The 23,391-nt window shown below is 35.0% G+C and overlaps 4 protein-coding genes and 2 long non-coding RNA genes across 10 annotated transcripts; 2 read left to right on the forward strand and 4 right to left on the reverse strand.

The window, feature by feature from the left end:
- Window positions 1–300: 300 nt before the first annotated feature.
- On the forward strand, window positions 301–13,811 carry Slik (Sterile20-like kinase). Of its 5 annotated transcripts, none has more exons than XR_011546621.1 (13): window positions 301–449; window positions 2,306–2,951; window positions 3,043–3,207; window positions 3,336–3,534; window positions 3,803–3,933; window positions 4,009–4,332; window positions 5,356–5,440; window positions 5,509–5,663; window positions 5,756–6,279; window positions 6,404–6,915; window positions 6,991–9,233; window positions 9,781–11,404; window positions 11,623–11,763. XR_011546621.1 is itself a non-coding variant. In XM_070666212.1 (12 exons), the coding sequence occupies exons 2-12, from the start codon at window positions 2,763–2,765 to the stop codon at window positions 11,776–11,778; spliced, it is 4,683 nt and encodes a 1,560-aa protein (XP_070522313.1). In that variant the 5' UTR covers window positions 301–449; window positions 2,306–2,762; the 3' UTR covers window positions 11,779–13,811. The 5 variants fall into 5 exon arrangements, 1 of the variants encoding a protein (XP_070522313.1); XR_011546622.1 differs by lacking the exon at window positions 301–449 and adding an exon at window positions 599–746; XR_011546623.1 differs by lacking the exon at window positions 301–449 and adding an exon at window positions 805–1,112.
- A 1,129-nt stretch (window positions 13,812–14,940) lies between these two features.
- Window positions 14,941–15,797, forward strand: Rpl26 (ribosomal protein L26). Its single transcript, XM_070666230.1, has 3 exons — window positions 14,941–15,108; window positions 15,196–15,336; window positions 15,611–15,797. Exons 1-3 carry the CDS (start codon window positions 14,941–14,943, stop codon window positions 15,746–15,748), a joined length of 447 nt encoding a protein of 148 aa, XP_070522331.1. The 3' UTR covers window positions 15,749–15,797.
- LOC139108149 (protein lifeguard 4-like) lies at window positions 15,723–17,460 on the reverse strand. The gene is made up of 6 exons (XM_070666229.1): window positions 17,334–17,460; window positions 16,978–17,116; window positions 16,729–16,837; window positions 16,551–16,656; window positions 16,322–16,473; window positions 15,723–16,243 (listed from the first exon to the last, which is right to left on the reverse strand). Exons 2-6 carry the CDS (start codon window positions 17,108–17,110, stop codon window positions 15,994–15,996), a joined length of 750 nt encoding a protein of 249 aa, XP_070522330.1. The 5' UTR covers window positions 17,111–17,116; window positions 17,334–17,460; the 3' UTR covers window positions 15,723–15,993.
- A 225-nt stretch (window positions 17,461–17,685) lies between these two features.
- LOC139108122 (uncharacterized) lies at window positions 17,686–18,610 on the reverse strand. The gene is made up of 3 exons (XR_011546612.1): window positions 18,432–18,610; window positions 18,077–18,274; window positions 17,686–17,922 (listed from the first exon to the last, which is right to left on the reverse strand). It is a non-coding gene; the product is annotated as an uncharacterized lncRNA (long non-coding RNA).
- Window positions 18,611–18,875: 265 nt separating this feature from the next.
- On the reverse strand, window positions 18,876–20,440 carry LOC139107925 (uncharacterized). The gene is made up of 2 exons (XR_011546583.1): window positions 19,139–20,440; window positions 18,876–18,981 (listed from the first exon to the last, which is right to left on the reverse strand). It is a non-coding gene; the product is annotated as an uncharacterized lncRNA (long non-coding RNA).
- A 1,439-nt stretch (window positions 20,441–21,879) lies between these two features.
- Window positions 21,880–23,239, reverse strand: LOC139107923 (uncharacterized). Its single transcript, XM_070665840.1, has 3 exons — window positions 23,040–23,239; window positions 22,723–22,821; window positions 21,880–22,551 (listed from the first exon to the last, which is right to left on the reverse strand). Exons 1-3 carry the CDS (start codon window positions 23,097–23,099, stop codon window positions 22,291–22,293), a joined length of 420 nt encoding a protein of 139 aa, XP_070521941.1. The 5' UTR covers window positions 23,100–23,239; the 3' UTR covers window positions 21,880–22,290.
- Window positions 23,240–23,391: the final 152 nt, after the last annotated feature.

A 23,391-nucleotide genomic window follows, 5' to 3' on the forward strand; every position in this document is an offset into this window, starting at 1 on the left:
CACTCGATACGTCACTTCCAGGCGTGGTGGAGCGCGTCTCGTGGATCTCTCGTGTATACGCATGAAAGGCGCGCGCGCACTCTTGGCGCGGGTGTGCGGGGATGCGTGCAGCCCCGCGTGAACGTAGTGGTGAACAGTAGGTTGAAAATGGCCGTGTCCGCGCATAGCTCTGTCGCCGAGATTGTCGATCCCCGCGAGAGATAAGCTCCCGTGCGGGACGCAATCGCGCGCGCGCGCGCGCTTGTGTAAATAGCGCGTCGCGCTAGCTTCGTCTGGCTCTCTCTTTCCCTCCCATGAGCGGATCCCGCGAGACGAGACGAGACGAGACGCCCCGCGTCGACAAGATAGCGGCTACATTCCGGCAGATTTCGCCAGGAGGGGAGGAGAAACGTCGTGTGTCTGGCCTGGGGTTTAGGATTCCAGGACTCGGACCTGTCATCCGCTTTCAGGTAAGCGACGCGCGTGTACGGGGAGCGCGAGGAACATCTGGGGGTCTCGTAAACGACGGCCGTTCGTCCTTCTTAAAATTGCACGCGGACACGCGCATCGCCGTCCCGTCGCCGTACGTCACGGCGAGGTGCCTCTTGCTTCAAGTTGGACGCAACATTTCTCTCTCCTTCCGTTTGCATCAGGCAAAATGGATTAGGTGCTTCTTTCCAGATGCACCTTTCTGCACTTTCTGTGTGTGGAATGAAGTCATCTGCTTTCGTATCTCGGACGCAACGGCGAGGGGGAGAGTGTCGTAGGTAAGCGATACGCGGCGAAGGAGAGAGAGAGAGAGAGAGAGAGAGAGAGAGAGAGAGAGGGAAAAAGAGAGGAGGAGGAGGAGGAGGACGACGACGAAACAGTCCCGTCTAGCCTCCACGAGACGTGCACGCGCAACGTGTCCTACGCGACCTCTCGACCCGTCCTCCTCTGGACGGTCGTCGTCGACGTTGGTCTAGCGTCAACGGCCGCGCGTAGCCTGATTTCCCGTGTCGGGGCGTGTTCGCGCCAAGGAACGCCTAATCGCTTTCGCGGATGGCCGCGTGAACCCCAAGCGGATTCTCGAGCTGGACTCCTGAAAAATCGACCCTTGCCAGGGCGAGCATATCGTCAGCAACGGATTTAAGGTTATTTGTCAAAATTGTGTCAAGTCGCGTGACCGAGCGTCAACACCTGTCCACGATTCGTGTTCTCTCTCTCTCTCTAGTTTTCTAGTTTCTTTCCCTCTCTCTTTTCCTTTCCCATTCTCTTTTTCCCCTTTCTCTCTTTTCCTCCTAGCCGTCTCGGCTCTCTCGAAATTCTTCGCCATCCGTCACGTTTCCGTAGTAATTTGCGACCGTGTATACACGCGGTTGAGGACAGCTATCGATCGGGAAGCGACAGCGGAAGCGTGACGGATCGTTTCGCGATCTGCTAAAAAGGATTACGTCGCGGGGAGCGCGATTCCAACGGTAATTCCGATTAACGCCTAATCGAATTTGCCGTCTCCGCGAGCCCACCGGACGTTTTGCAAGTCCCGCTGCCCACGCGAGACGCTTCCGCGAGTAGGACAATATCGCTTTGCAATCGTTACTTTGCACCCGCGTTGCGTCTTCCTTCCCCTCTTGAAAGGACCGTGAAAGAACGCATCAACTGTGTTGGCGTCCGTCCCTCTCTTTTTTTAAAGGGCCAAAAGAGTAGAAAAAAAAAACCATCCACGCCGTCGTATCGCCAAACGAAAGCGGCGGCTCCCGATATGTCCGAGGATCTTGGAACAATAGCTCGTTGTTAATTGTTAGAGTACTAAATGCGCCGCGTCCCTTGATATAATACCCGTTGATCGTAGATAGCGATTTTTTTCCTATTTCAACCTTATCAATGATATCTCTTACTTCTCTATAATACTCTTATCTCACCTCCGTAATTTATTTGTACATCCGCGTAATACGTGCCTCTCGTTAGATTTCTTTTTTAAGACTTGAGCGCATATACGCCACACATTCAGGACTTGACATGTACGGTACTTGATTTCTGGTTTCGAGCCAACTTAAAGATGGGTATCTTGTTTAATGGAACGTTCCGCTGACTTCGCCCTAGTTTTCTCTGTAATGAAGTTTCCTCATTATTCACTATCGTTTAAATGCGTTGGAAACAAATCTCTATTATTATTATTATTATTATTATGTACATTATATCAAAGCTGAAAAGAAAAGATGTTCTCTCCTTGGCTTCGGCATTTCGGCACTTTTAACAAATCCGAACGTCACCCCACGTTAGCAAGATAAGTTACAAATAAAAAAATTATTAAACAATAAACTGTTTCTTTTCTTTTTTCTTTCAGATTTGAATTGGTAATTTCCGTGCTAATTCTAATTATTGGAAATTGCCAGCGATGGATCGTGCTCCTTTTATCGGTGCCTGCAATAGCTTGAGCACAACGATATTTAATTAACAAAGTGTGATTTAAAATTTATTAAGATGCGGGAGTGGTGTGGCACGGTCCTTTGGTATCCAGCAGGGATCTAAGGGAAAAAAAAAAAAAACTCCCGAGTGCTTGAAAAACTTATCTTGATATAGTAGACGTAAAAATAATGTGGACTACGTAAAGTGACATTATTTTAAACGTATCACATATTACAGTGCTGATAAATGGTTATAAAGCTCTTTTGAGCCCCATTAAAGTTATATTTTACTACAAATTTAATGCGCGATTGTTAATAGTTACATTTTGCACAACGAAAAGGGTGTATTGTTAAGAATTCTCCGTGTGTTCAATTTGCAATAATAATCCAGTTTGAATGCAAATATCCCGAGATACAGCTACCAAAATGTCGTTCTTATCAAATCTGAAGAAGGCCTTCCACTTTGGTGGCAATGATGCGAAGAAGAAGAAATTGTACAACAACATTAAGATGGATTGCAATCCGGAGGAGTTTTGGGAAATGATTGGTGAACTGGGAGACGGAGCGTTTGGTAAAGTTTACAAGGTAATATATTTCTTCTATTTTATTAAATTTTAATTTATCAAGCTCGCTTGTTTTATTAGTATATTTTTTAAAACGATTATTATTACTTTAGGCACAGCATAAGCAGACCAATCAGCTTGCTGCTGCAAAAATGTGTGCATTGGAGGGAGAGGACGATCTTAGCGATTTTATGATCGAAATAGATATTTTGTCGGAATGCAAACATCCTAATATCGTTGAATTACACGAAGCATATTTTATTGATGGGAAACTATGGGTATGCTTGATACTTATTTTACATTTGTGATAAAAGACTTTTTTTTTTCAACGTAAATTTGTTTTTATGGCGTAATTAATTATTTTAAAGAAAAAAAAAACTAAAGAAAGATGGGAATGTTTTTCTAGATGTTAATTGAATATTGCGACGGTGGTGCTGTGGATTCTATAATGGTCGAACTAGAAAAGGCATTAACAGAAATGCAGATTGCATATATCTGCCAGCATATGACGAAAGGTCTTGCCTTCCTACATAAATCCAAAGTAGTACATAGAGATTTGAAAGCGGGAAATGTTTTGCTAACTATGGCAGGAGGTGTTAAAATTGGTAAATATTTAAAATGACTTAATCTCGTTGCTGTATTAAAATACGATATACAGGGTGTCCCAGATCAGTGGACGGAACCGAAAATGATAGGTAAAACTAATCGAAATAAGACGAAAAGTCCTTCGTCTTGTTTCGATTAGTTCTACCTACCATTTTCGCTTCCGCTCACAGATCTAGGACACCCTGTATGTATATTTTATATATATATATATATATATATATATATATATATATATATATATATATATAATTTTATTTTTAATTATAGCTGATTTTGGCGTATCCGCAAAAAACAAACATACTCTACAAAAGCATGATACATTTATTGGAACTCCTTACTGGATGGCACCCGAGGTTGTTTTATGTGAAACATTTCGAGATAATCCTTATGATTTTAAAGTAAGTACTCGTTAATACAAATGTACTTTTGATTGACTCTGAAATTATATTTTGTACATGAAATCTGTTGTTTAGGTGGACATTTGGTCTCTTGGTATAACTCTTATAGAGTTTGCACAAATGGAACCACCGAACCACGAAATGTCGCCGATGCGAGTACTACTTAAAATACAGAAAGGTGATCCGCCGAAACTGGATCAGCCCGGGAAATGGAGTAAGGAATTTAATGATTTTATTGCTAAAGCACTTATAAAGGACCCGACCTCACGACCCACAGCTGATGATTTGTTAAGACATCCGTTTATAAGCCGAAATTTAGATTCAAAACCTGTCAGGGATTTGTTACTTGAATATAAGGCGGATGTTGTCGAAGAAGAGCTGGTAGATGAGGAAGCAGAGGTAGGTTCTACGTTTTATTCTATTTATTTTACATTCTTTATGTACATGTTAATTATGCAGATCACACGCAATAAAAATAATACGATCAAGTATAAATTCATAAAACTAAACGTAATCTTTTATTTTTTTACATTTTCTAACATATCGTTTTTTCTTACATTAGTTTTTCATTGCAATCGTCTTAATAATATTGAAACTTTAATCTGTGTTTAAAAAAATTTGCTCTAGTGCAAAAAGTTATATTTTAACATTTTTAATAGCTTGGTAAACATTTGTTTCATAATTTAAATAGTTGTGCACAGAGCTTCTGATAATGCAGAATTAACATGTATTACATATTGTTACATGCTTCCATTATTATAGAAGGCCAAAAAAACGAAAAAACACAGAGAACAATATCAGCGAATTGGTAAGCTGCTTCCGTGTGAAGCATATATGTCTTACCCTTGTCCATTTATAAAATTTATACATAAATTATTAGAAAGTTGTTGATTTATATCAATTATAATTTGTCTATTATGCCTGACTTGACGAGCATTCTTGAAAATTAAAAATTTATCAAGAACTCATTGTATATTTATTAAATTATCTTTTTTTTTTTTTTTTTTTTTTTTTTAATAAAATACGACTACATATGTAATTACGCATGAAGCGATTGTGTCATTAAATATTTCAATAGTGCATGCATTTAAAAAATTGTGACAAATTTATTTCTAAGAATAAATAACTTAAAATGTAGGACAGGATCAGTGGTAGAAGAATATTTTATATATAAAATATGTTAGCCATAATAAATGTGTTGTGATAATTTTGTTACTTTGGCTGTGCATGCGGTTCCCCTGGCCTTCGCCAGTCTCATTATCCCAATACGCGTCAGGTTAGTAGTTTGCGTCGCTGTATCCTATACGCCAACAGGGTCAATTAATTTTAAGCTGCGTAATATATCAACTTAAATATGCTATATGTGTTACTATCTTACGATGTTGCTATACTATAATTGCATTTAATACCTTAATATTTCAGGAGCAGCGCACGTCTCAGCTTCCCCTGGAGTTGGATCAAATCACAGATGACTCCGCTACTACGCGACATGATGCTGATGTTAAAAGTATTACAAATTACATATCAAGTATACGTAAGGTTAAATTATACTATAACACTTTCTCTATTTTCTAGTATCTGATAAAGAAAATGTATTGCCTGTATCTGTGAAAAAAGAGGAGAGTCACAAGCGCGAGATTAATCGTGATGGAGAGAAAGAGGACAAGAATAAGAGATTACGTAAGGCTGAGTCCAAAGAAAATGTACAACCTTCTGCCGAAAAGAAGCAGGTATTAAATTGAATTAAATGTTAATCTTGTTAATTAACAGTTTGTTGATAACGTAGAAAATATATACTTATAACATGTATATAATTGTACAGGCTCCTAAGCCACCGAGTGAAACAAATGAGCGCAGATTATCCCGAGATAAAGGACCGGCACCTCCACCACCACCAATGCGTCAAGATAGTGAGGAAAAGAAAAAAAAAGACGAAGAAAAAGAAAACATTCCTAAAGTCGAGAGAGTCGCAAATATGACTGATAAACAAAAGTCTACGGAAGATAAACCGCATATTAATAAGTTATCTCAAAATGAAAAGACGGCGAATCAACAGATGTTAAATGTTAAAGAGCAAAAGCATTTAGAGATTGAAAATCAGTTGCAAAATGAATTAGATGGTTCCGAGAAGATGAAAAAAGTAGATAATGAGGGTAATGGTAAATTATTTGATAATATAAAAAGATTTGAGAGCCAGCAGAAATTAATAAACAATAAATCGAGTTCTGCTTCGAAGAAACAATTAGGAATCAACGAAAAACGTAAGTCGGCACCTGTGAAGCCAGAAATGATTGAAGACTTGTCTAAGATAATATATGAACAAGCATCCTTTGAAGATAAAAATAGGTAAGTTTTTTTTTTTTTCTATTTATTTCTTGTTAGAATTTAATTTTATAGGAAAAACTTGAAACTAAATTGAAACTAATCTAAAGTAAACTCTATTTAGTATAAAATAAAAAATATTTTTTAGAATGAAAAATAAGCTGTCGTCTGTTGATGATGTAACAAATTACGATCAATCTCGAGATAAGGAGGATTATAAGAGTTTGGAGGAAAAGCGGAAATCTGTCGGGGAAAAATTGAATGCTGTTTTGGAAAAACGATTATCCATGGATAAAAAGAGAATAAGCGACGGTTCTATGGAAACATTGAAGCACATATCCGTTGCATCAACGCTTCTATCAGAGAAGAACGTTAAAGCTAGCTCCACAGAAGATATCAAGACGCAGTTTGGCGTAACGAAGATTGAAAAAAGTCGCAGCGCAGGATCGTCTAGAAACGATTCTTTGGAAAACTTTTCAGACGAATTACGCGTTAAAACGGACAACAAGACGGATTATAATAAGCAGAACGCAGTGTGCGATGACAAGGGCTCAGAGAAACAAGATCTGGGAATTAACGTATCGGTAATTACATCGACGCCGATAAGAAGCAGAAATGGTTCGAGAAGAAGCAGTGGAGATAACATAGTCGTCATTACTGGTAAGATTTAGATTGAACGTTATCTCATTATTTATTGTTTTATTTTATATTACATGTTACAATTACACATTGCAGGAAAAGGTCAGCCCGAGCAAGAAATACGCCTAAATACATCGACCGTTCATATTACTGCCGACTCCCCGGATATGTCCAACAGTTTAGCGAGTAACGTAAGCCAAGTGACTGTTGTTACGACGCATCCACCCGTATTAGTGGACGCTCCTTCAGCGACGACAACGACAACGACAACGCCTCTTCCGCGTCGTACCTCGCCAACGTCGGAAGTCGTTATCGTCGCCAACGAGATGAACAAGACTCAGGTGAACGATAATTCAATCGATGACGATGCGTTTCCTAGTCTTGATAGTTTGGAATATACGCCGCAGGAACAACCTATCGTCCTCACTGACGTGTCTAAGAGAATCGGCAAAAAATTAGACGAGTCGGAAGTAGTTATAGTGAGCCCTATAGTAGACGAGTTGCAAGATACCAGTCACGTTTCGGTGGTTACTGTCGGCGAAGATAAGGAACGAGTAAAGGATTCATCGATATCCAAGAAGCACAACGTTATTCGTACAGGTTCGCCCCGCAGCGATCTGAGTTCGAACGAAAGATTAAGTTTGAGGAGTGACAGCGGGGACGAGAGCGGGAAAGTTATAGTTGCCAGTACGGCTGTCGAATCGCCGGATATAGACAATTACGAGAGAAACGCAAAGAAATTAAACGGCTTGATTAAGAACGAAATTCCACATCACGCTGACGATAGAATCGTAAAGGCGGTCAAACCGAAAGAAGTCAACATGAAGACATTCGGTAAAGAGAAACGAGTTTCTCCCGACAGTTTCGAGGGCTCTAGATCCCAGAGCGATTCTAGTTCTATAAGATCACATACTCCGAGTAAGAGCATCGATCGTTCTGACGCCGAGTCCATCTCGACGACGATCAGTCAAGATAGTAGGGAGTCGAATAAAGAAAATCGTTTGAATCAGCCTCAACATCCGGAGGTTGACGAGGAGGTCGTCTTGCGTCGAAAATCCGATTACAATCGCGAGATATCTCGGCCGACTAGGACGAAAGAAGACATACAGATGATGAATCTGAAGAAGAAGACGAGAAAGCGTACGAGAAAGTTTGAGATAGATGGCGTCATGATGACGACGACGACCTCGAGGGTAATATATGGTGACGATGAGAACGGTAAGGTGTACGATGATCAGATATTTAGAAAGCAAGAATTGCGAGAATTAAAGATGCTGCAGAAGATGGAGCAAAAACAATACCAGGACCTGGCTCAGAAGGCTCAATTTAATAAAGACCAGCAAGAGAAGCGATTTGAACAAGAACGACAAATCTTGGAAAGAAGTGCCGAGGCAGATTTAGAAGCGCTTGCTCGACAACAAAGACAGCAAATCGAACGTGCAGAGGCGCAACAAGAAGTCGATCTACGATTGTCGTCTAAGAAGATTCGAAGCGAGCAGGAAAGGGAACTCAAACAATTTCGAGAGGGTCTAAAACAAGAGTTGAGATTGCTCAAGCAAGAAATCGACTTGATGCCAAAGGATAAACGGAAGAGTGCGTTTAAAATACGAAAAGAAAAGCTTGAAACGGAGCACGAGGAACGAGAGAAGCTCTTTTTAGAGAAGCTCAACGAGAGCCACGAAATGTCGCTGAGACGTTTGTCGGATAGCCATCGCGAGAAAATTGCGTTGATGGAGCGACAGTTTTTGCAACAAAAACAGCAATTGATGCGCGCCAGAGAAGCCACTATCTGGGAACAAGAAGAACGACAAATACATGAGCGGCAGCAATTGCTTAAAAAACAACTTAAAGACATCTTTTTCCTGCAAAGACATCAGATGCTTATACGGCACGAAAAAGAGTTGGAGCAGATGAAAAGAATGAATCAAAGGAAAGAGGAGGAGTTAATTAAGCGACAAACGGTAGAACGTAGAAATTTGCCGAAGAGAATTCGTAACGAGATGAAGGCACGCGAGATGATGTTCCGAGAATCAATGAGAATCTCTATGTCGTCCGTGCTTGCCCCAGATCCCGACGCCGAGCGAGAGAAACTAAAAAAGTTTCAAGAGAACGAAAAGAAAAGATACAGGGCAGAACAGCAAAGATTTGAACTAAAGCATTCCAGACAGCTCGAGGAGATGAGGGCTCAGAGCGATGCTACGATCAAGGAATTGGAGCAATTGCAGAATGAGAAACGGAAAATGTTGATGGAGCACGAGACGCTCAAGTTGAAGGAACAGGAGGAGGCCTATGGGAGGGAAATTCGTGAGTGGAAGGCGCTACTTAAGCCACGAAAGCAGGTAATTGCCAGTTTGAACAATGTTATCTCGAGTTTATCTTATCGTCGTCTTATCTATCGATGTCTTTTTTTTTTTTGGATGCAAAAATCTTTAATCTTTGCAGCCTAATAGTACGTACTTGCCTTTTAATTTTCTATTGGTTTAATAATGTGCTTTACCTTCAAAATTACATTTTGATTTTATGCATTTTGTAACTGTGTAAAAAATTTAGCTCAATTCGAAGGTCGGCGCAAACCGACGTAGAGCAGGCAGGAGTCCATAACGAGCCGAGGATATAAAACGTTGACGCAACTTTTCTTCAATTTTTGCATTAGAGATGTCTGCTTTTGCATTTTTTGCATTTAGCTTGCGTCGCTTTGCGCGGAGCTTAAATTGCATGACTAATCATTACTGAAACAAAGTTATTGTAAATCAAGATGAAAAAGTAAAAGTAGCGAGAACGCAACGAGAAGGAAAATACGAATTCGCAGTTAAAATTAACTTAGAACGCGCGATTGAACGAAGCTTTAACATAAACCTGAAATAAGTCTTGATGTACCTGTTATAGAAGATAGAAGCTGATCTGGCGGCTGAAATGGAAGCATTGGAAAAACTCTACCAAGACTATTTGCCTTCTTCTGGTCTTAGTGGTCTCTCTTTTTCCCCTTTTGACTATTCTAAAATCATGTTTGCCGACACTTGGAAGAGCCCTCCACGCTTACCGCGCTTACCACATTCCACTCCCACTTCCCCGTCTTTCACAATACCTAGGGTATCACTGAAGATGAGTGGTTCAGACTCTGGTACCTTTGTGTCAAACGGCACGATCTCACGAAGTTATTCTAAGCCGGATCTAGCGCCGGTATCCCGTAGATAGTACCTGTGCCTATACCTACCGTAACTTATCTAAACCATCCTAAACATCTTATTCATTCGTATCGCATTTATTTGGGAAGTTTTACACCCGCATGCAATGTATATCTGCTAATCCTTCTCTGTATTTTTTCGTAATAGCAGAGGAATTTTTTTTTTTTTTTTTTTTTTTTTTATTATACCGTCTTAATTTGAAGATACAGTCAAAGTATACTGCAATCTTTTTCATTATCATTATCTTGCAAACGTTTGTAAAACTTCCTTGCTTACGTAGCGCTTTCCTGATTCAAATAACTAATCTTCTCTGCTTTATTCACTGGTGCTTTAATACTAACACAAAAATTTTTGACTTTAATATTTATATGTTTATTGTTGCATATGTATGTATAGATATGTTGATTACGTAAATTACGTTATATATTTTTTATGTAACTATCCAAGAAGTTTTCTAACAATTACTTGGATGGAAGTAACGGATGGAAGTAACTATGTTTTTTTTTTCTTTCTTTCTTGTATACAATTTATGGGACACACATGTGGTAGAAATCACATCATATACGCTAAATTAATTTATTTTTTGTGAGTTATAATTTCAAATCTAGGAAATGTGTATGATAACATCTTTACGCTTCTTGAGGTCTAAGTAATATTTAATTTCTCTTGTGTAAGATTTATATAACATATATATGTATGTTATTGTCCCCTGTTTTTTTTTTGTCACTCAATTAAAATTTTCTATCTATTGATGAAAAAAAAGAAAAAAAAAATTATGAAGGAGACTGTGGAGAAGCTCTATTAATTACTTGGTATAACATTTCGTTTTTTAATACGGAAATATTAAAATGAAACATAAAAACTGAAATATGATTAAAGAAAAGGATTTTTTGAAATGACTTGGCTAAAAGAAGCAATATAATTTGAGTATACTCTTCGAAAAGTATGCACGTTAAAAAAAAGGGGGGAAAAAAATATAAAAAATTAAGGGAATTTTATCACTGTATTTGTTTTGTCCATGTATTATTTCAATGTTATCGTAAATCATGTTGCTTCACTATGAGAGCTTAATTAGTTAAATATCGAAATAACAGGGTAAGTGTGGTATTATCATGGGCTATGTTATGTATTAGAGTTAGCGGAATAACTTATAAAGCGCGGTTTCCTCAAATGGTCCCGTAACTACTGGTTATTTAATAGCATCTATACAGTATATATTTATATTACGATCCTTAACTTAAATGTAAATCCTATAAAGAAAAGATCCTAATAGAGCTAGAAAGAGATTCCACAAGTTGGAAAACCATGTACGATATAGCCACAAGGTTAGTCTAAAATATTATTGTAAAATCTCATTCATGTTTCAGACGCATCTATTGACGTTTTTATAGATATAGGGCACTTGACGCATTTTCCTTTTTTTCAGATTTATAAACGCTATCGCATTGTTAAATAACGCTAGATTATAATTTATCTCATTTTACTTATTTCTATTTTATTGCCTAAAGAAATAGACTCGCTAACTGTCTTTCTTGCTTTACAGAAACTCGAAGAACAATTCGCGTTACAATTGGAGGAACAGGAAGCGATTTATGGGCCTAGTGCGATACCATTATGCTTGCCGACCGATCTTCCCGACTTGACGCATCATACAACCGAGTCTACGCGTAGCTCGTTGTCTTCCGTAAGCGAGGGCTAAGGGAACGTTCAAGAATGCGATAGAACTTGTATAATCCGCGTAAAACGTTTCGTATTCAAAACGCCCTTAACTAAAATGCACGAGATGATCGGTGGTATATCTTTTTAATACCAATCGTCACTACTATTTGTACGTGTATATATCGCGATAATTCGTTTCAGAACTGAATATTAAATAATTTTGAGGGGTACGACTGTCGTTTGTATGTATGAGTAATTGAGCCACCGAAAACAACAGCGATAACGTAATTTCGAAATGATTACACATCGCGTTCGAACTCTTTGATAACTTGGGATCAGAGTCGCGGCGTTTTCGAGTAATAGATACATCATTTGAGTATAAAAAATCAAGAGCGCCGATCTTTGGCGATTAAGTACAGAGCTTCCGAATCTGAGGAGGATATATTGCGAATTATTATATTCGGGAATTAATTCACAGATTAGAAATATGTTGTCTAAAGTATATTTTACAGATTGTTATGTAATTTATATGCTACGATTGGTAAACTGAAATTAATCCGCCCATGTTTGATCTTGGAATTTTACTGCAATGTGAAAAACACGCATGGATATTCCTCAGATCATGAAAAAGAAAACTAACTTTTCGTGCGCATTATATATATATATATATATATATATATATATATATATATATATATAAAAAATATAAAGTTAACTTTGTTAACGCGTCGATGCAATTAGAATCATCAATTTCGAAAGAGGATAATTGTTGTGTATGTATGTATGTTTATAAAGAGAGTACGTAAGGACTTTATAATTATATATAATTCACCCAAGCACGGAATGTATATTTTTTTTTCTTTTCTTTTTTTTCTATATTTTACAGAATTATGTATCTATTAATTCAGTTTATGGTCGAGTGCTACTTTGGGAAATAACGTTTGTTGTTATATGTAATTACACGATGGCGGTAGTGGCAAATGATACAGATCACCAGATTTATTTTAAACAATCTTAATTTCGAGATATATGCATAAAATTGCTGAATTGCACGCGGTAAAAGTTTATATTACAATAATGTTAAGCTGTAGTCACCATGTTCGGTTATAGTTACGTTATTTATAACAAAAAACAAAGTTTATAGTAGCAACACGAGTATTCTATTTCAGATGATATTTCAGACAAATATTTTATTAAATATTCAGATTCGAACTCTGATTACTTTGTCTCTTGAACCGCGACGCAACTTTTTTTTTTTTTTTATCTGCGATACATTACATTGTTACATATAAAATCACAAATTATTCGAAATCATGTAAGTGTTGATGATTATTTCTCTAATTTTATGATTACACGATACATCGTTATTAATTTCAATTCACAACCGCACAATTTTTTTTAGACACTTTGAATTGCATATTTTAATTATGTTTGAAAACTAAGAAACGGAGCTTTCTTCGAAAATATTTGTATCCCTGATAACGAATACGATGCTGTTACTTATGGATAGTACATGATAATTATATGTGATTATATTATGAAAAACAAAGTAATCTAGTTTTATGTTGTACTAAAAATCAAAGGAGAACACCAAATATACCTATATACATCGTACATTTACATGGCTGTGGCCTGATGACGTCCTAGAGAATCTCTCTTATGATACAATGCATACTTAAAACGAGCATGAGTGGCTAATGCAAGCTGTAGATAATTAGTACTTGTAAAAAAAACTTTTTTTTTTTTTTTTAATTGTAAATTAATCTTCCTGCGAAGTTGATTAGTTGTTTAATATATGTATAATATATATGCGGACGGTCTTATATTTATCGAACATGATTTTCCGATCTTTTCTTTTTAAAAAAAAGGGAAATGAAAAGAAAAGATTAATACATCAATTATAATTTATCAATTAATTTGTTAACGAAAATATGTGGGGGCTGAATCGAGCGAGATATCTGCATATATAATTATAATTATTCGGAGAGTTTCGTGTACATAGAATTCTGATACATTGTTTAAATATTAAAAAATCTAGTATAAATATATTACGATGATTCATTGAGGAGCAAATTTCTTTCCTTTAATTAAAGTACTGTGCATATCTCTTTTATATCACAACAAGATTAATTCTGTAGAACATTTATATCGGTTTCTACATCGCCGTCGGCACCATTAAATGATTTTATCAATATTACAAGCCACTTGACACTCCTAAACGTCAGTGACACGAATATAAATGTAAATTATTCATCATGTTAATTTACTTGTAAGTATTTGTTGAAAATACATGAATTTCGAAAACATGCGATTTCATTGAATATCGTTGAAAAAGCTTTAAGCATGAATTATTCTTGTTCCGTTTTTTAGTATTATTTTTCAAAAATTATTAAGTATACACGTTTATTTAATTTTACAATATTAAATTCAAAGGAAACTAAATTCTTTGATGAGCTACTTTTCAAACTTGAAAGATATAGAGTTCCAAAATAAAATAACCTAAAATAAGGCAAAAATGGCAAAATTAAATTAATTTAATTAAATTATTTAGTTTCAGGATAGCATTAATCGACAGGAAAAAATTCAAATTAAAGAAAATTTAGCAGGTAATCCAATGATGCAGTAAATCAAAAATTGCGCCGTGTGCTGCGCAGTCTGCGCATTGTACATATGCGCTGGAACTGAAAGTCGCTTAGTATTACTCTTCCGGTCGAAGCCGCTGTGCTCTACTGTTGTCGGTGAGTTGTATGAATACTAATCGCTTTGAATCCAATCAAGACGGAATTAAATAAGGGTTATTTTGCACAAACGGGAATCTATAACATTACTATTTATACGTGGCATCCTAATTTGCCGTGCGCACGAAAAATCGGACGAACTTCGGCACGTTGTGTCATCGGATAACCTCATTCACTCATTTTTGTGCCTCATTGTGCCATATCTATCCAACTAGTGAGCTGATGGATGCACATTAAACCAAGAAAGAAAAAAAATTAGTGTGCCAAGAAGAGGTTCTTGTGTCATATATCATTAGTTTGACGGAAGCACATTAAAAAAAAAAAAAAAAAAAAAAAAATAAATAAATAAATTTTGTGCCTCGTATACACACTTGGACTATAAAGTTGACATCATGATAAAACTCAATATATTATTGCGATTATTTTTCTATTTGTGATAAATTTTTATTTCAGAGTCGTCAAAGATGAAGTATAATCGTCTGGTATCTTCCTCGCGTAGGAAGAATAGAAAGAGGCACTTCACAGCGCCGTCTCACATCAGACGGCGGCTCATGTCTGCACCGTTGTCTAAGGAACTGCGAGCAAAATACAATGTACGATCGATGCCAATTCGCAAAGATGATGAAGTACAGGTAAATTGATTCATTTCAGTTCTCTTCTATGATTGTACAATCAAAATCTTTAACCTGGAGTTAAATTTAAACATCGGCTTTTTAAAGGTGGTACGTGGTCATTACAAGGGTCAACAAGTAGGAAAAGTTGTCCAAGTGTACAGGAAAAAGTTCGTGATATACATTGAACGAATTCAACGGGAAAAAGCAAACAGTGCCAATGTTTACGTCGGCATTGATCCTTCCAAGGTAAAGTTCATGTAGACATGCTATATTGAACAACATATATTTAAATCTTTCGTTACTTTTATGTTCATGATGAATTAACCCAAATCCATTCACATAGAATTAGATAAATAGCTTTACTTGAAAACTTTGTGTAGGGTTTTCCTGCATATTTGTTGACAAGTTCTGCTTGGTCTAATTGTTGCAGAAAATTGGCTCTGATCTTAAACATACATGTTTCTAATTTTATTAACATATATTTTGGTATTCAATTTACCTCGCCATATTATATTTTCAGACGGTTATTGTTAAATTAAAAATGGACAAAGATCGCAAAAAGATTGTCGACAGACGGAGTAAAGGCAGGTTGGCTGCATTGGGTAAAGACAAAGGCAAATATACAGAGGATGTAACGGCCGCCATGGAAACATCATAATTTCAATACATTTTCGTTTGTCACAATAATAATAAAATATTAAACAAAACTTTTACATTTATCTCTCTCATTTATAGGTAATTTCTTATTCAATATTAAAAACAGCCTCTTAAAATATATTTTAGGGGCTAAAAGAATTCGATATAAAATATTGCGAAGAATTGGAATTCATATACGCGATAAAAGATTTAAAGAGTAGACTGCTTTTTGCAATTTTAACATTTTGATAAATATAGTAATACTATTTACTGCTTTGAAATAGCGAGCACTCGCAATATATGTAAAAACAAATTAATTATATCCAGATAGATATTGATCGTCGCTAAAATATACTCCTCTGGCGAGAGAGTATGCATTATAAGTTGTGTATCAAATACAATGAACATGCAGAACAACAGTGCACCTCCAATGCTTATAACCAATTCCATTGTGGTGCTCTGAATAAAAATCTGCATGAAACCTCCAAGCAGTAGACACCAAAGTCCAATGATTAATCTGTAAAGAAAAAAAAAAAAGGGATAAATAATTACAAATATCTTGATAAAAAAATCAAGACATGAAAGGAACACTCACCCGAATCCCAAAAATGAAAAGTCTCGTTTCGTTTGGAAAGTGTAAGCTGTTAAGCCAAGCAAAATCGTTAACGTTATGAATAGAGCTTCCAGGACAACTGTAGTATCGTACATGGATACTACAACTCCAACAGTGTACGCCTGTACCACCGTCTGCAATTTTCAACACAAATGTTGGCAGGTATTGTATACAACAGAGTTAACACTAATCATTTATTTCCCATACTTACAAATGATCCTAGAAGGATCAAGTTGGCGGGATGATCTCTCCTTTTTATCATCAAGGCTACTAAAATCCCCATCGTTAGGAAGAACGCTAAACCCATCGTCCATGCACTAAATAACAAATTAATAGATTAAAACTTCTACAATATAACATGAATTATATACACTTGGAAAACGCCTTACTTATTTTGTACGTATAACTTTACACCTGAGCTGACGACAAACACCGACGCTATTGCAACTGTTAAAAGGATCTGAACGCTCAACAGACCATAAACTTTCCGTAAGAACCCTAAAACAAATCCAATATTAATGCATAATTAAAACGCAAACATTAAAATAATCTTGCAACAAGCATACAGCTTTACGACTACTTTATTAATAAACATATGTCAATGTGATTTAGAGTTTTTACAATGTTCCAACAATTACCCATTCGTATCTTGATATCTGCATTGTGTACATTGTTTCTATAGGCAAAGTCATCCTGTATTTCGTGATCAGATTGTTCTTTGCCACCTCGTTCAAGATCTTCTTCCACCAGTATTAAAGGAGCAGCGGCCATTTTCAGCTAGTTGAATAAACAATTTAGAAATTAAAATTAATAAATTGCATTTAAGCTAAACTGCAAATGGGTTTTGTGAATGACGTGAGCCACGATCAGATTCGTCGTTTTACAGATGACATTGCATGACATTATTTTGTTCCCGGCAGGAAACAGTTTGTGATAAGCAATACGACAGTCCCGTCAGAGTCGTGTTGCGTGTATCAAACATTACAAAACGTACCTTGATTTAACCGTGATAAGCCTTTAAAGATTCTACCCATCCAATCGATCTTTTTAACCTCTTTCGATGTATTTGCGGCGATGGCAGCGCCGGCAACATTTGGTAAGCGGATATTTTCGAAACTACCAAAATCGATGGTGACATATATATATCATTATAAATTTTGGTAGTTCCAAAATTGCCCGTCTACCAAATGCTCCCGGCGCTACCGTCGCCGAAATACATCGATCTTTCTAACCTCTATCGATGTATTTTAAAATTAAAATAATTATTTAAATAAAACGTGGGCACTCTACTACCTTTAATAAAATCGAATTAGAGTCTAAAAATTAACTTAGACCATTCAAAATCATTAACTTTAAGAGATTTTTATTTTAATTTATAAAACATACATGTCACTTCTTACAAGTTAAATTATTAATATTTTCCGTAGACTTACAAGCTTCAAACTTTGTGGGACAAAAGTAGAATAAAGAAACTGTAATGGAATGCCAACAAGACTTTTGAGAAAGCAGCAGAAATCCCCCTCACCAAGTATAGATCACAGTAAAAATTCTGCGGCATTCCAGATACTCCAATCACAAGATAACTGAAATATATATTTTAGAGTTAAAAAACTTATTAAAATGTAATGTGAGCACTCTACTACATATAAATAAACCAAATTTAAATCAGAAATTTATCATAAAAACCTGAAAATAATTTATTTAAAAATATTTAAATTTTTAACCTACAACACATACCTGTCACTTTTTATAAGTCTTATAAAAATTATTTCCCGATGATGTACAGACTTGGCACTTTTTTTGGAGCAAGAAGAGGCTTCAAATTATATATAAAATCCAACGGGACCGTCCAGAAATCAGCAGAACTTTTTTGTCAAGCTGTAGAAGCACAGTGAAACTTCTGCGACCCTCGCAGCACTCAAAATCACCAGCTAACTAAAATATAAATTTATTTACAGTTAGAAATAATATTAAATTGTAATGAAAACACTCTACTACACTTAACAGAACCGAATTTAAGTCAGAAATTTAACTTGAAAACCTGAAAATAATTCTTTTAACAATATTTCAATTTTTAACCTACAACACATACCTGTCACTTTTTATAAGTCTTATAAAAAATAGTTTTCGATAATGTACAGGCTTGGCACTTTTTGGGCAGCAAGAGGAAGGTTTATATTTGATAAAAAATCCAACTGGACACTCCAGGAATAAGCAGAACTCATTTCACAAGCTGTACAATTGCAGTGAAACTTCTGTGACCCTCGCAGATCTCCAATCACCAAAAATCTGGAATATAAAATTATTTACAGTTAAGAGAATAATTTAATTGTATTAAAAACACTCTAGTACACTTAAATAAACCGAATTTTAGTTTGAAATTTAACTTAGAAGCCTGAAAAAAATTTATTTAGATGTAACTTTACAATTAACCTAAAACACATACCTGTCACTTTTAAAATACTTATAAAAAATAGTTCTCGTCCATGTAGAGCCTTGGAACTTTTTGAGCAGCAAGAGGGAGGTTTAAATTTGATAAAAAATCCAACGGAACACTCGAGGAAAACGCAGAACTATTTTCACAAGCTGTAGATGTGCAGTGAAACTTCTGTGACCCTCGCAGAACTCCAATCACCAAAAATCTGAAATATAAATTTATTTACAGTTAAAAGAAATATTAAATTGTAATTAGAACACTCTACTACATTAAATAAAACCGAATTTAAGTCAGAAATTTAACTTGAAAGTCTGAAAATAATTTATTTAAAAGTAACTCTACTTTTAACCTATAACACATACCTGTCACTTTTAAAACTCTTATTAAAAATAGTTCCCGTTGATGTACAAGGTTGGCACTTTTTGGAGAACAAGAAGAAAATTCAAATTATATTAAAAATTTCAACGGGACCCTCGCGAATGCCGCAGAACATTTTTCACAGAGTTCTGAAGCACAGTAAAAATTCTGCGGCACTCCAAGCAATTCACCCACAAAATAACTGAAATATAAATTTTTTTAGTGTTAAAAAACATATTGAAATGTACTGTAGACACTCTCCTACACTTAATAAAATTAACTTTAAGTCCCGTAAGGGAGAAAAAAAATGAGAGGAAACTTGTTATTATTTATAATATTATTTAAATTAAGATTGAGAAGCAAAGAAAAATAAATGGAATAAAAATGTACCGCTTTATATCCGCCCGAAATTCGCCTGCACGCCGATACTAGCGTCGCGAAATTAATTTTTATTGTTTTTTAATATAAATTTAAAGAAAATTATACGAAATAAGAGTGTGCCGCTTTATCTCCGCTTGAAATTTACCCTTTATTTCGTTATAAAACGTTATTTTAATATATGTAAGTATTTTTAGTTGTTAGTTTTGAATAAAATTTTTTTTTCAATTTTTATTTTTAGCTTTTTTTTATTATTCTTTTTTTGTTTATAATCATTGAACATTTCTTTATAAATTATGTACAACCAGTGCAAGTAACGCATACATTTGCCATTTACTTCTAATTTCTGAAAATAAATAAATAAATAAGCAGCAAAAAGGAAGGCAAGTAATCGCAGAACTCTTATCAAATATCAATTTGTCGTTTAATGTCGATTAGACCAATATCATAAATATTTTATCACCTTAATGATTCTAAAGAGACCCGAGTTTGAACTCTGTTTTTCACAATAAATTCTCTACAATAGTCTGCAGTAATATAAAAGAAACATTTGTAGTAATAAAAAGTAAGACTCTCTGACAATTACTTATATAATATATAAATATCCAATTTTTATTTTTTAGCATGTCATAGTACTAAATGTTGTAATCGGAAATCTAGTATTACAAGAACTGCTGTTGCAACTAGTGTACTTAGTAATGCAGCAAGTGGCTGCTCTGATTTAATAGCGAAGGGCAATCTTCAACTTCTGGTGATACAACATTATTTAGGTTACTAATTAGCATGCTAATTTATACTTTTTTTTACAGTTGCTTAAAATATGGATCCATCACTGTCATCACCAGATGAATTGGTCTACGAAAATTAACAAATCTCTAATTTTGGTGCAAACAATGTAAATATCGTAAATATATTAATTTTATAATAAAGACTTACGAAAGATAAAATTGGTGTTTCTGGAATGATTCCACATGCAATTTACTACATGGGTGGAGCAGGTGTTTCAGAAACTATTATGTTATCTCTTGGACAATATGTATATACATGTATATACATATGTATATACACATGTATACATATGTATGTATGTACACATATGTATACATATGTATATAGCAAGTATGTGTATAGCGAGCGAGACAAGGAAGCAACGCGTGAGCGAGACAATGCGACGACATGCAAGCAAAATAAAGCGACAACGCGCGTTGTCTCTTTGTCTCGCTCGCTACGCGCTAGTTCCGCCTATTCTCTTTAAGCGATACTCGCCGCCGTCTATCGCGCGCTCGCTCAGTCTGCGCTTCCTTGTCGCTCGCACACGTTTACATTTTAATTGATATCTCGTTAACGGTTGCGAATTTGGAAAAATAATATAAGACTTTTCGTCTTATTTCGACGAGTTCTACCTACTATTAAAAAAAAGTGACATTGGTCTGGGACACCCTGTATATATATATATATATTTTTTTTTTTCAGAAATGTTTTCTGTGTCATTCAAGTAGAAATTATTTGTAGAAGGACATATATCAAAATTGATACGTTTTACAGAAATTTTTTTCTTTAGTTCTGAATACTGTTTGATTTTTGATATAAAAATTTTTCCCGTAGGACTGACTTCTATCACATCTTCAGAAATTTCACTACCGTTGTTCACTAGTGTTATATTTCAGTAACAGCTACATTTGCTGTGGAAACATTTTAAATAAAATCTTATTATTTATGTTACGTGATATATTAGCTGTTAGTCTGCACTTAAAGACAGCGTACCATTCTTTACACACCTTTTTTTTTGATTGGATAAAACTCAAGTCGAGATTGTTTCCGTCTTTTCTGTAGATATGGTGGACAGATTACTGATGGACTTTTTAGCAGATTGTCGGTATTTTTGTTCAAAAATTCATCGGAATTAAAATGAATAGGCCTTATATCTTGTGTATCCAATAATAGAATACTTTTTTGCATATTTAAGTATTGTGACATTGTTTCATTTCTTGTTTTTGTAGGTGTATTAATGACTGACATTTTGTGAAGAAAAATGGCTGTACAAAATTAAGAGTCTTTTAAATGCTACGATTCTTTATAAATAATGTGACAAATAAAAAAAAATATAAATATATGTATAGATGTCAATTTTTAATTCTCTTCTTTGTAATTAACATAATCTTTACTTTTAATTTTTTTTATAATATAAACTTTATTTATAAATTTTTTATAATAAAATATGCGACTTTAAGACGTATACCCTAGTAATAAATAAAAAAACTGACTTGTCTTAATTTATAGCTATGTTGCTAATAATTTACTATAAAATTTCAATATCGTAGATATCTTTGATTATTCACATGTATGTAAAATCGGAAACACAACAATATAATTTTTGTACGGAACTTTTAATATCTTACTTGCTATATCATTACAAAGCCATTCGTCAAAGAAATTCGATGTATCTTTCATAACTGTAATATTTAAAGAATTTGACGGAATTGGTTTATCATATATATTTTCTTCAGGTATTAATTTTCTTCCTATAATATACGATGTAGAATTATATGTACCAAAACTGTATACGTTAATAACTGAACCATCTTTCAACATCAAAAAATTATTTTTATTATCCATGCGTTAAAATTTAATTAGAATACCCTCCTCTATCGTGAGGGACCGATTTTAGATTGCCCGAGAGCCTCAGTTAATTAAAAAGTGAGAAAATAGTCAAAATATAACTTTAACCTCAAAGTATCACTTATGAGATTTTTAGTTTTAATTTAAAAATACTTCTGCTTTATTTACAGGTTTGGCGCTTTGGAGACGAAAGGTTCGCGACGGAAACTAACCAAGGAAACCGTCCGGAGACCCGGGGAAGCCGCAGAAGTCCCTCTGACCATTCCTGGTGCAAGAGAAAAATCCTCGACTTACCCAGTACTCCAGATAGCACCAGATAGTATATTACATTAGTAAGTTTGGTTTTGTTCAATGAATTCAAATCACGGATCCATGTTGGTCCATTTCTAGCTTCAATTTCTGCATGTGGTTTTGATATTGACTAAAATAAAAAGAAAATTACATACACTATTCCAACATTAAATGTTTAATTATATTCTCTTATCATTTAAAAAATTATATATTTCTACAAAAGTGCATGTAAAATCTATCTATTATAATTAAAATCAATAAAAAACTCTAATTAATTAACAAAAAATATGACAAAACTTACCACATGTTTAATTACAATGTCACAGATACTATGTCTGCCAATTTTTGTAATTCCTGTTTTAATTGGATATTCCTCAGAACCTATTCTTAACGATCCAACCTAAATTATATTTAATAAAATATAAATAAAACATGTTGTTAACCCTTAATTGTTAAATATACAATATTGAAAAATAGTTCAATGTAACATTAAAAAGCATATTACAACTTATTGCGTAATATTAGCATTATTATAATAAAATTCGATTTATATAACTTTTTTTATCCCCAATTTTCCATTTCACCAAACACAATTAATAATATTTAATTATAATTCACCTGCACTAGTTCTTCATCTTCTGGTTCATACCAAATCTTCTGAGTGGCCGACAAATCCATTGTTATTACTTAAAATGCAAATTGTTTAACCAAGTGCTCTGTTGAATTACCACCGACGACTTTAACGGCTTTTCCTATCAATTTAACCGTAAAATGCTGCCTGTGGAAAGAGAACGTGACTTGACGTTTCTTACATCTTAATTCATTGAATGTAACATAGAGAGGAAACTTACAATCAATTCATAAGAAAAATTCCCGTTGATGTACAAATTTGGCACTTTTTGGGCAGCAAGAAGATAGTTCAAATTTGATAGAAAATCTAACAGGACCCTCGTGGACGCAGCAGAACATT

The sequence above is a fragment of the Cardiocondyla obscurior genome, linkage group LG14 (assembly GCF_019399895.1).
Source record: "Cardiocondyla obscurior isolate alpha-2009 linkage group LG14, Cobs3.1, whole genome shotgun sequence".
Classification (NCBI taxonomy): Eukaryota; Metazoa; Arthropoda; class Insecta; order Hymenoptera; family Formicidae; genus Cardiocondyla; species Cardiocondyla obscurior.